This window comes from Nicotiana attenuata, unplaced genomic scaffold, assembly GCF_001879085.1.
Source record: "Nicotiana attenuata strain UT unplaced genomic scaffold, NIATTr2, whole genome shotgun sequence".
Lineage (NCBI taxonomy): Eukaryota > Viridiplantae > Streptophyta > Magnoliopsida > Solanales > Solanaceae > Nicotiana > Nicotiana attenuata.
In genome coordinates this window covers 28,940-42,235 of record NW_017673781.1, presented here as the reverse complement: position 1 = coordinate 42,235, position 13,296 = coordinate 28,940, and the positions used below count along the sequence as shown (strand labels likewise).

The following is a 13,296-nucleotide window of genomic DNA, read 5'->3' as shown; positions in this document are numbered from 1 at the left end:
GTAGTTATTGTAAAAGCAGAAACCAAAAAAATTAACCAACTGATACACCAAATAAGAAACGCTAGGCACAAAGAGAACCAGATTTACAGACATCTCAAAATTGTGACTCTAGCTTGTGTCCTGTACAATGCCTTGCGCTCAAGGAGATCAAACTATGCTAGCAGCAACTCACTGAATTCAAATTTACTAATTTTCGTCTTTGTTTCCTTTTGTAGCACCTATTTTTCTTAATTTACAGTTACTTGGCGGACAAGTGCACAAAAAAAAAAAAAAATACCACTTTGACATTACATACAGTTGAACCTTGTAAAGAATGTCATGAGAAAAGGAGCTTCACAAGATTGAAGAGAACCCTCCTGCAAAGAGAGAAAGTAAGCACCTTATTTTAAGTTGCATTCAGAACTTGTGCATAAATTGTTATTGTAAAATTAAATTAGGACTCAGGATTGTTGAAGTGCGTAACTATCTCACAGAAAACCCTTTAATTACTAACTTATATTATATATCTTAGCAATGACAACTCAACAACCACCTTACCTTTCACCACCTTTCGAGCACTTGAAATGCCATCTCAAGTATAAGCAAAAATTCTATCTGTAATTTTAGTCCGACAGATTGGACACTCGGCACAGGCAAGGGAACAAGATTTACACACTGCAAATTAAGTCGACATTAGACATCTCCTACCAAGGGAGCGAGGATAAGCTGAGCACATAATCAGAAAGTTGACTTACAGCAAAAATGTCGGCAAGGAAGGAGCATCGCAGAACTTGGTGATTCGAAACAGACTTTACATACATGTGAATTTGCATCAACATTTCCCAAATATCTGTGCTCCTTTTCTTTCATCTCTTGCATTCTAGCCTGGTGGCGCACAGGTAAAAGATCTTTAATATTCCATGCCATATTTTGATTCATGAAGGAACCTAAAAAAACTACAGTTGTTATTAGTACTTAACTCCTATGCAAAAACCTAAGAACAAACACGTATCCCCTTACCCATTTAATATTTTCCATTTTAGCTTTCATCTTAAAATGACGATTTAGCTACTATATTACACTACAAAGTCAAATTCTTCTAAGAATTTCAAATCTATTTGACTGTCAGAAGTTAAAAATGTTCTCTTATAACTAAAACCAACTGTGAGTTCAGCATTTTCTCCCATTACTAATATAATATAATATGCAAGTCACGAACAGTAGGACTTGCCTGAAAGGCTGAAACAACCTCAAAAGATTGACACAGAGCAGTAAATAGAAAAGCTTATACTGCTCTTAGTTACTTTTGATTGGTTGGAACATTTCAAAAGCACTAAAGTAAATGCACTACTATGCGAGAAGCACCATGGAACGACATATGACTGAAAGGTAAATACTTCCTCTTTCTCAGTTTATGATGACACTATTTATATTTTGAGATGTCTCGAAATGTTCGATACAATTCCATTTCTACACAACTTTCAGGAATAAAAATTCATTACAGTATCCAAATTTTAATCTTTGATGCGATATCTTCCCCGCCCAGCTAACTGTTCAACCATTACTTTAATATTTTCTCCTGTTACCATTAAAAGAATATATAAGTCATATTGACTTCTTAAACGCCATCATCAGTCAAATACAAGACATAAAGTGGGACGGATGGAATAAGTAAAAGTATATTAATCCTGTGACTTACGGATGTTGGACACTTACTCTACGCACCCCCTCCTCCGGTGTTCTACTAAAATCAAACAACCTTCATCTTCCAGAAAGCTTGCATATCTTCCTGGATCCGAAGTCTATCTCACACTTGTTTTACAACTAAAAGACAAAAATGACCATCCTACATAGAGAGGGAAAGGTAAAGGAAGGCTTGCATACAGAGCTTCAACTCAGACAAATGACAAGGACGTGCCCATTACATAAATGTGACAAGATACAAGTGCTAAGTGGCAATAAAGAATAAACAGAATTACCTTCAAGCGGGCAACAAGAATGTCTTCCTTGAGAATCTCTGCAACTGCAGTTGCATGATCCATGGTCCGGCCATCATCGAGGATGGGGTCACAGTACTCACTATCATTCATTTTTGGATCATTCCTATTGTCTCCTCGAATATTCTGCTTTTCTGCTACTGTCTTTAAATCTTGCATGGCACCATTCTCTTTCCTAAGCTGAGAAACGAGCACCCACATATTTGCTAAATCATTTTCCAGAGCTGCCTCCCTTTTTTTTCCCTCTTCAACCTTTTTCTTGTACTCATCTTCCAGTATTTCCTTCTCAACCAAAGCAGCCTCCAGAGCTGCCTCACATTGTTTTCTTGCCTGCAACTCCATTTTTAAATCTTCAGGATCCAGATTCCATGTGCCAAACCCATCACGAACAACTCCAGCAATTTCAATTTCTCGTCCAGAAACCCGACCTCTACGTCCTTGCCATAGGCTTTCACCATGCTTTCCGGAGCGAGCACTACCAGTCTGAGCAATGTAATTCCTAGAATTCAATATTTGGCGAGCAGCCAACAACTCTTTCTCGAGTTTTGTATTCTGTATCGATAGCTTTGTCACTTCACCAGCCAAAATTTTCAGTTCTACTGCAGCAGCAGATGCCAATTCTTTTGCATATGAGGCTTCTTCTGACAATTTCTCGTTCTGTACTCGCAATCCACTGTTCTCCTCTACACTCTGAAAAAGTTCCAACTTCAACTTATCATTATCATTATCAATATCCTGCTCAAGCAACAAACTTATCAGAACCATGATAAGGACACATTTAAGGAAAATGCAGTCACATAAAAGTGTCTGTAGGCACAAGAAAGCTAAATAAGCAGAGTTAGAGAGATGTAGTCCTTTAATTGCTGTATATGTCACACTAATGGCAGATTGAAGAACTCTGATAGAAATGCCTAGTAATACTTGCTTTCATGCAGGTAAAGCCATTAGTCAAATACAAATCTAACATAGAAAGATTAACCAAGAGAAATTGAAAGATCAAAATGATCATGTGTCTAGGCTCCATACTACAGCACCAAGTTCAGTATGTTTATATAGAACAGAACAAAAGGTAAAAGACTAAGCATCTCCAATAATTTAAATTCCTAAGTTAAAAAATCTTAGACTATTCATTCATAAATAACATATCATCAGGATGCCCTTCAAGGCATTTGCACGGCTTTATATAGAGGAAGTAATAAAACACTTCGATAGGTCTTAAGAGTTTGAATTCTCAATGTATCTTTAGACTATAGAGGCACTAAGGATATGAGTCCTCTGCTCAGCATCTCTTAGCTCAGTTTACTAAACAGTGATATGCTCCAGCAAACCCCTCCCCTGCAGGAGACCATCTTCATGAAAATAAAGAAAATAAAATTTGGTCTCAGTTCTTCATATATCACCACTGCCAAAAGATGCCATATAAACGAGAACCAGTCCAATAGACAAACGCGAAATCAGTTAATCCTGAGCTGAAGTATATAAATCACCTGCAACTGAATTTTCTTCTTAAGGTCATCAATATACTCGTCTGATACACCCTGTTGTTCTGATGAGGGGTATGACTTTTCCACCTTCAGTACGGCTAGCTGCTGCTCAAGATTACAAATAGTTTCCTGCAGTTCCTTGTTCTCTAAACACTGAAACACATAAAAAATGACAGCCCCATTAATCCTGGACATCCACCACCATTGGCAGGCCGACAACACTGAAGTGACTACCATTTTGATTAACAACAAAAATAAATAATGGTGTTTTTTCACCTTGTTCTGCAGCTCTTCCTGGAGAATCCGATTGTCAGCTGATTTTATCTGCATTCAAACGTCAAATTCTAAATAACTTTATATAATAGATGTTCCGCACTGTGATAGAAAGAAAAATTCTTTAGATTTGATTTTAAAATAATTGAATTGGTGCAAATCAAGGAAGGACTAATCTGGTTACCAACCTCAAGCTCAAAGCCCTGTTCACTACATTGTGTCATCAGCTTCAGCAAAGTCTGGCAGAAGACAGAACTATGAGACAACCACAAATCACCATTAAAGAGAAAACCTATGAGGTTGAAAAAAGAATGGTGTGACATCACCTGCTGCATTTCAACTAAAGATGCACTGGTGACTGATGTTTCACCAATTTCAACAATGCGCTGTTCTAAGATCCTTATCTGCTCTCTCTTTTCTTGAATGTCACACTCCAAACTCTGAATCTGTCACAAGTTTAGGCATTACGGTGAGTAAAAATCTTAAAAACAGGAGACATCAATGTACAGAAGAACAAACAATAAATTGTTTTCATGAAAATCATACAGCTGTTGTTGCTTAACAACAAAATCCTACACACCCATCAAGCATTTAACATGCCTAGCGACTTTGAGGATTAGAAACTATTGAAGACACTAGAGCTGGATATGTTTCACAAGTAGTAAATATACCAATACCATGCCTTGAATTTTGAGGAAGCATCAATTACAAATTCATTTGAATTCCAAAAGATATATCTAAACTGTTCGCGAATTTTGAGATAAGATTATTGACTGCAAAATATAGCTGTAGATTATTCAAAGAGAGACCCAATATGTGGCTATAGCAGCCATACACACATCCATCATATTACTAACCATCATATGTATAAAGGATTCAGTCCACAAAGACAAAATAAAGCTTACGTCAGTACGAGTTTTTGAATTCTCAGGATCATTCGCAGACTGCTCCATCATTCGTTTCAATGTACTCGTACTAAATGCAATCTCTCCAGCAAGCATCTTGACTTGCTCAACTAGGAGGTCCATCTGATCTGACATTGGAACTCCTTTCTATATTCAAACCAGAAAGACAAATAAAACATTAAAAGTTGGAAGGAATTAACATTTGATATGCAATGGAAAAGTATTCCAATATATAAGAATTAGACATTCGAAAAAAATAATCTTAATGGGAAAAACTAGATTTGAAAGAAAAGTACTAACTTCTCTATCCTGAGACAACATTGGAGAATGCTAAAATGTATGTATCCAAGAAAGTTTGAAAATTCAATACTTGAAAAAAAAAATTAGATATCAAAAATCAAACTCCATGCAATGTCAAAGACCTTAGTGGGCTATTCAGAGTAAACTTAACTACATGTGGATTAAAAAGTAACAACTTCAAATAGTAACCGACAAATCCTTTGATTCCTACAGAAGATTAACAGTCATATGCAGTAAATAGGAAGTGGAATTAAGAACAAATGAAGTCTCCTCGTTTAGAAGATATTAAGGACTGGGAAGAATCATATATGGGCACCTTTGAACCACAGGAAGAACTACTGATAACTTCACCCGCCTGAGTTGATTCAGTAATCGTACTTTCAGCCTGGGAGATATCATCATTCCACTTGCTTGAAGATCTTCTGTGTTTGACATCAGAAGTCTCTGATGAAGGATCCCTCTGATTCTCGCTATCAACGAGCACAGAACCATCCAACTTCTGTTGGAAAGGTGAAAAAAATGATCAATTTAGGAAACAGATTTTATATTTGAAGGTGAAAGTTAAAAGATCATTTTGGAAAATTGATTCTATATCTATATCAGGCGATATTTCAGCGAATCTGTATGTGAAAACAGATTCCATTATCTGGATCAACATCGATGCCAGAAAATTTGCACGTAAATAGTAATCAGAAAGAAAAAGAGACAAGAGAAGCTTAATTTACACTCTTGAAGGGGAGTGACAGTGTTAAAATCTCTATGTAAGATAAGATGAACAGTGACAGTGTTAAAATCTTTATGTAAGATAATATGAACACTGGTAATAAGTAGTACGAGAAAGTCCTATGAAAATCACAACTCATTTGATGCATCTAAAATCTAAATTCAGAAACGATAACCAGAGTTCTAGTGGGCAAAGAACAGCAAATAGATAACTCAAGAAAAATAGAGAGGGCGGCCTACATCATCTTCAGAAGCAGACTGACTCCTCTGATGTACAGCAACATCCCCCAAATACCCAGGAATTGAATTCTTTGAAGAAACAAGGATCAGTTTAGTTAGCTTCTGTATCCGGCTCAGTAGAGCAGCCTTGGCATCCTCCTCCTCCTCCAACCTTGACTGCATCTTCACTTGTCCCTCTTCCAACTGTGAAAAGATGGTTAATAATAACAAAATACAGAACCAATTATATCCTATGTTCCAATTCACATAGCAGTTTTTCTTTTTGGTCCATTCCAGGGCAATTGACACCTTTTCATGCCTGGAACTCATTAATTTTAAACTTTTTCTGTTTCCCTTAACGACATGCCATTGTGGAATTGACATGACACTTTTTGACCACAAGATACAAAGGGTACTTTGGGATTGTTAATTGTCTTAGCTTATGAGTCAAAAATCTTTTATCTTTCTTAAACTTTGCGCCGAGACAAACACCGCCATATAAATTAAACAGACGGAGTACATCCAAAGAAAATATCTTAGAATCTAAGTACAGGCATCCTCGGACATGGCATCAGTTGTATGTAACATATTTGACCTCAAGCTGTAGACAGAGTTTACCAAATCATTTGACTTGAATGCATACCTGCTGTTTCAGGGTCATAAGTTCTTCATGATTGACTCCTACAAGCATCCCCCTTCTTAGCTGATCAAGCTCTTGCTTGAGACAAGATATTTCTTTCTGATATTTCTTAATCAGTGACTTCTCATCAATAATCTGAAAGAAAGATATATGAGTATTCAGCCTTCCCTACTGCAATTCCATAAAGCTGAAGTGATGCAGACAGGCAAACCTTGTTGCGTGATGCATAAATCTCAACACGCTTAGCCCTGCTTGCAAACTTTAACGTATTATGGGTTTCTTCCATATTGCTTGAAGCAGGAGTAACAGTGCATATGAGCTATAATCAACAAGAAGCAGGAGATTAGTCATCTCTTCAATGCACTTCATGCCAAGCAGCATAGATGCAAAAATGTCTGACACCAAAGGCTAAGAAGCAAAGGATGCACATCCAATAGGATAAGAGAGCAGTTTCAAATGGTCAATAAATTGATATGCACGACATGTGCTTAATTGCACTTACAGAAACATGTCCATGCCCACTAAGTGAAGATTGTAGTAGGCGAGTAAGTTTAGAATCTCGATACGGAACATGAGATGCCTTCCCTTCACTTAATTTTCCAATGACCTTAACACATCAGAGAAAAGTCAATGTGTCAGACTGAAATAAACCCAGAAGTAGAAATTCATCTAATACTTAGCGAGCTCAAGAAAGAACATAGATAACTGATCAAGTGTGCTGGTAGGTAAGGAAGAAGTCAATCAGAACACTAACAGATGTCATTATGCAACTTTTATGGGAAACCTACTTACAAACTGTCAACAATTGTTTCTAAATACTTACAGTTCCAAGAGTCAGGAGACTTTTGTTTATGTATGAGCCTTCTTTTCGTCGTAATCCTGTAGTTTCAGTTTTAGAGCTCTCAGATCCAGCTAGATCAATCAAGTTCTGTGGAACAAAACACATTAGTATTAGCTGGTATCATTCAACAGTTGATATTTTCAATGCTGAACAAATAGTGCAAGAAACCATACAAGCTGTGAGAAGATCACACCATCATATTCATCACCATGGGCACTACTTTCAATCATCTGCAAAATGTGTAAAGAAAGGGAAAACAGTCAGACTTGACAAATAAAGCCCATCACCAATTACCAGTAGCAAAACTTAAAACTGCTAGGGATAGGAGGTTAAGAAACAGAAATTAACCACAGCTCACTAGGGAAACACAACAAAGCTATTCTGACAATGTGAACCAAATTCAGTCACTCTAAAGCGCATCGCCTCATCAAAATGCATAACCTGTTAGTACCAATACTCTCTACTAAAATCCTCAAGGCATTTGAAAGCTCTAAAATGTCACAGTTGTTTTTAGAAGACCTCTTAAACATAAAGAGTAACAGCGGTAGCAACTTCCCAGAAACTTGTGTTTGAACCCAATAATAATAACTTGAACTGAAACAATTAAGCCTTCAGCTGACCAAAAAACTGATTTTAATGCTGGCTGTGAGGAGTTAAAATTCACGCTCACTTAGTGCAGAAGATAAGAAGAATTTCAGATCAACCAAAGAAATGTATGGATCGAAGTGAACATCTGATCCACTAACCAAGGTGAATATTGTGTGACTGCGGCTACTAAACAGATTAAAATTATTTGAACCAACGTGGCGGTGCTCTGCAACAGTAAGAATATAATTAGTACCAGGATGCACAAAACATTGGCTATGAATAGATGTGACTATCGGACAAAGAACAAGAACAGATTCAACAGTTACCTTCCCCAGCAGCAATAAAAGAAAGAGCATGCCCAGGTGACAAAACAACTTCCTCCTTTATACCTTCAACATAAGTACCCTGCAGAATTGCAAGAATAAAGAATTAAGAACCATACAGCAGCATTAGAATCATGAACTATGATAGAGAAACATGAATATCTGTTTTCTAGTAGAACAACTACACACTGAAAACACCACCTGCAGTTGCTGGTAGGTAATAATAGGTTTTTTATACTTCAGGTAACAAAAAGAATGCTAGATTTTGTTTCTTTCTTGACACATGTCAAGAGTTAAATAGGTGTTAATATGTTTGGTGAAATTTCGTCTGATAACATCAAGACTCAAGCATGTGACAACATGTCGGAAACATAATTTAAAATTTACTGAAATGGTTGTCAATAGCCCATAGGAGATAGAGCTATTATTTGATTCCTCTCATAAAAACAATAAACTTGTTTATGGACAAACATATAGAAAGAAAGATAAAACTAACCAGAAACATAAGTTGTGGAGAAAGTGGAATTAAATTTGCAGAAGTAGCAAAAGTAGTAGTATTATATAAAAACCTGTGTGTCTTCCCTAATACGCAAATTCTGTCCTGTTGGATCCAGCAAGTCATTGATAACCTGACAACATGAACAAGAAGAGCATGCACATGATTTCTAGCTAGATTTAGTAAAGGATTTTAACATGGATGAGATGACAAATGCCTAAATAGAGATGCTCATGAATTAGTACAAGAAATTAGAAAGAGTTGAAGCAACAAGTTCATAAGAAAGATGCTAAATCTACTATCAAATTTTCCATATTGTATAAAAGATGCTTATATATGCATGAGCATCTGGTAAAGAATATAGCCGTTAATCTTTCTAGCATGCACTACTGTCCACATATACGAAAGCATCTGCTGATGTCCACTACTAACCTCATTATAAATTTCAAGATATGATACACGAAGTAAGAATTCACGTCCAGGAGTCTGAAAGGCAGGTTTCAATAATTAGCAACAACAAAAGATAATGGAGGATTTTTTTTTCAAGAAAAGGGCTATAGACTGATAGAGCTCTAGAGTGTCATACTAGAGAGGTGCATTATCAAAATTTCAGAATCTGTTACTTGTAAGCTCACTTACATCTTGAATAATGCTAAAAACATCCTTTATTGCGAGCGGAATTATACCTGGAGAACTTTGATCACCCTGTAAACAAAAATCCAACATTAAGATAACAAAAGCTTTGCTGTTGTTGGTAGGTTTGTGGGGAGGGGGGAAACAAAATTTCAATTGAAGACAAATTTAAATGCCGACTTGAAGCACGAATTTGACTCTATAAATATAAAGCTAACACATTCCACTTAAGACTGAAATTTTGTCAGTTGCTAGCAATTAAATACTTCTAAACTGTTTGTTTCGGGGATGTTACAAAAGCGTCAAAAGCACTTTCCCGGTTCAAGGGAAAAAGAAGATTGCACAAAGGATATATTGACTTACATGCATAGTGTGTGTCTTTCCACTACTTGTAACACCATAAGCAAATACTGTGCCTGCACACACAGCAGGCCTAGTGTCAAATTACAAAAGCTAAGTATTGAAAGAATTACATTTGCAAATGCAACTTGCAACACATAAATGATAACAGATCAGCTCAACATGATAGCTCGATGGTTTCAAGAACCTATTTCAGGTCAGCACATTGGGAGGATATATGATAAAATTAGCGCTCAACTACTCCGAATATATTCGATGTCAACTAAGCATCACTTTGCACAAATTAATCTTCACGGAGCATGGCCCTTGAACTCACATTATGACTATTTCATAATGCCACTCCATTCCATTTAGCCTAAAAATGCAACTGTTTTCTAGCGTTAACAACATGAAAGTAAGTATCATACCGTTTACGCCCTCCATTGCAGCCTTTACCACAGGTCGAGCAGCAATTTCATAAACCTCCTGTGTACATGTATCAGGTCCAAAAACTCTATCTGCCGATCATGCAAAGCAAATATATAAGTGAATCTCCTCCAAACAAGTGAAATATCAAACCATTCCCAAATAGAATATACAATTGACAAGAATAGTACCAAATGCAAAAGCTGTTGCAGCATTGTACTCGTTCCGTACAATTTTATCACCATCAGCATACCACGCAATTTCATCGCCTTTGTTATATTCTCGTTCGCTGTCACGAAAAATTACCGTAATTCCAAGCTCAAACCCTACAATAGGAACTCAAATTCCGAAAATTGAAATCAATTCAAGCAGATGTAGCATCTACCTCATTGGCCGAAACCTAACTGTGACCGAAATACTCTCTCCCGCTCTGGACATATCCACTGGCTCAGCAATCAACTCCTCCATTGGCTGTAAATTGACCGGCGTACGATTTTCGTAACCTCGTGAATACGCCGAATCAGTCCGGTTCCGGCTCGGAGTCGTGGATTTGGAGCTGAAGCCAGTTCCAGAGCCGAAAATGGACGTCGCCGTGGACGAACATGATTTCGGCATGAGCCTTCCGTTCATGAAAGATGATGAGGACGAAGTAGACGAGTACGGACTCGATGACTTACGGTAGTGAAACGGCGAGCTACTTCTCCCTCTAGACGAAGAAGCCGCCATTGAACCGCCTCACTCTGCTTAACGAAAAATCAGTACTACGATTATATGTGTGCGATGCAGCTGTTCTTCAAGTATATATATGCAGCTAAAATTCTCAGTGCGAAAAACTTTTAAGACAAAGGAGAACTGCAGAGAGGTGAGAATCAATGGAGGCGTTTGAATTTTCAGAGTTTGATTTTTCAAATTAATAAATTATTGTATTTTGTGAGAAATATTTGGAGGAGAGTGGGCTTTATTTGAATGAGGATGGTGTGACGTGGAGACGGAAAGTGGCCCTCGCCGTGCATTGGTGGAGGAGGTTTAATTTGAAAAACTGATTAACGAGGAAATGAGCGGGAATAAACATGGCCGTAGCTACCGATTGATTAAGGATAAATATCTTAAAACCCCCGGAACTTGATACCGATTATCAGTTACAACCTTAAATTATTCGTGGTCTTAATTACCCCTCAACTTGGCCTTTTGAGAGCCATTACACCCCTCGACGTTGATGTAGCAAAGAGTGTGGGTGCACTCGCCTACCACGTGGATTTTTCCGTATATGTGGCATTTGTTTTAAAAATACAATATATTTTTACCTTTTTAAGTATGTTACCTTTTTAGATAAATTTTTTCGAATACAATTTATGATAAAACTTGTATAAAACTACATTATTTAGGCTAAATTCTTTATTTGGCTAAAACTAATAAATTTTTAGTTAATTTTTTTTTGAATTTGACTTAAAATAAAAATTTATACAATTGAAATAAATAGTCAAGGCGTTTAAAAAGTTATAAAAATACATAGTTTGAAATTAATTATTTTGGCTATAATTTTTTATATAGCTCTAAATCGGTGCTCTAAAAATATATATATATATATATATATATATATATATATATATATATATATATATTTTACAGATTTTACCTGAAAAAGTAAAAATACACAGTTGGAACAAATAGTCATTGCATCAAAAGAAGAAATAAATACAGATTTTATTTCTTCTTTTGATGCAATGACTATTTATTTCAATTGTGTATTTTTACCTTTTCAGGTAAAATCTGTAAAAAATAAATAAATTTTAGAGCACCATAATTTAGAGCTATATAAAAATTATAGCCAAAATAATTAATTTCAAACTATGTAAGTTTTTATAACTTTTTAGATGCCTTGACTATTTATTTCAATTGTATAAATCTTTATTTTCATGTCAAATTCAAAAAAAAAAAGATTAACTAAAACTTTATTATTTATGGCCAAATAAAAAAATTTAGCCTAAATAGTGTAGTTCTATCCAAGTTTTATTATAAATTGCATTCTAAAAAAAATTATCTAAAAAAGTAACATTCTTAAAAAGGTAAAATTATATTTTATTAAAAATCCACGTGCGCTGGCGAGTGGACCCACACTTTTTGCCGCATCAACGTTCAGGGGGGTAATGGCTCTCAAAAGGCCAAGTTGAGGGGGTAATTAAGACCACGAATAGTTTAAGACTGTAACTAATAATCCGTATCAAGTTTAAGGGGTTTTAAGGTATTTTGCCGATAGATTAATAACTATCTGCATTATTAATAGGAGTATCAATAATAACTCTAGAACGAGTTGGCTAATTTATTACAAGTGGAACATTTAACTAAAAATTTAAAAGCTATTTTCCTTGGGCCTAAATATGGAAACACAATCAAGTTTAATTTGAATATATAGAATTAATTCCGATTAAATAGTTTAAGCTTAGGTTGTGTATCAACATTAAATATTTGCAAGCTCGATCTAGTTTCCTCCTTCAATTAAAAGAGTTCACATAATCTCAATGCGAATAAAATATTTTCACATAATTCCTAAGATATTCATTGACAATTTTCAATTATTTTTTTATGATGATGCTTCGTTAATAGTAGGAAAAAAATGTAATGTAGCATTGAATTACATTTTATAAAATTAGCTTTCACCTAATTTCAACAATGACAGTTGTTTCAATAAGTTGCAAGATGGATCTGATTTAAGGGAGAAAAAAAGTTAATTTAATAACACAATTGTTAATCGTTAAAAACTATTTTTTTTTCAAATATTAAATCTCCAATCTAATTTTTTCCGGTTTGTACATACAAAAATATTTTTACATATAATGGTTTAAAATCATCGATCCGCCTTTATAAGTTGCCCTCTCAAAACTTGAGGGAAAAAAATAAGGAAATAAACTGAGGGAATCTCTCAGATATTCATAAAAGTGAAGGAGTAGAAGCCAAGAATTGTTATGCTAAGTTACTATCATTGGTACTGTCAAAAATTTGATTGCACATGGTTTCCTTTTTCTGCTAGCTCTCATTTGTGGTCCTTTTAAAGCAATATATGGTTGAGAGGATTATTATATATTATTATGTTATGCTGTGAGTGGGTGACAACCTTAGGAGTTGGAAGTTG

The 13,296-nt window shown here is 35.6% G+C and overlaps 1 protein-coding gene across 4 annotated transcripts; it reads right to left on the bottom strand.

The window, feature by feature from the left end:
- Window positions 1–64: 64 nt before the first annotated feature.
- Window positions 65–11,154, bottom strand: LOC109217263 (kinesin-like protein KIN-7D, mitochondrial). Of its 4 annotated transcripts, none has more exons than XM_019381491.1 (25): window positions 10,552–11,153; window positions 10,358–10,455; window positions 10,169–10,258; window positions 9,765–9,817; window positions 9,408–9,473; window positions 9,201–9,254; window positions 8,842–8,901; window positions 8,276–8,354; window positions 8,108–8,175; window positions 7,535–7,591; window positions 7,344–7,448; window positions 7,023–7,127; window positions 6,732–6,839; window positions 6,524–6,655; window positions 5,902–6,084; window positions 5,255–5,437; window positions 4,639–4,785; window positions 4,060–4,179; window positions 3,922–3,972; window positions 3,737–3,784; window positions 3,464–3,613; window positions 1,959–2,711; window positions 735–864; window positions 538–654; window positions 65–356 (listed from the first exon to the last, which is right to left on the bottom strand). In XM_019381491.1, exons 1-24 carry the CDS (start codon window positions 10,890–10,892, stop codon window positions 572–574), a joined length of 3,264 nt encoding a protein of 1,087 aa, XP_019237036.1. In that variant the 5' UTR covers window positions 10,893–11,153; the 3' UTR covers window positions 65–356; window positions 538–571. The 4 variants fall into 4 exon arrangements, 3 of the variants coding, with proteins under 3 accessions (XP_019237036.1, XP_019237038.1, XP_019237039.1); XM_019381493.1 differs by having other exon boundaries at window positions 1,959–2,666; XR_002066613.1 differs by lacking the exons at window positions 65–356; window positions 538–654 and adding an exon at window positions 1,696–1,825 and having other exon boundaries at window positions 801–864; window positions 10,552–11,154.
- Window positions 11,155–13,296: the final 2,142 nt, after the last annotated feature.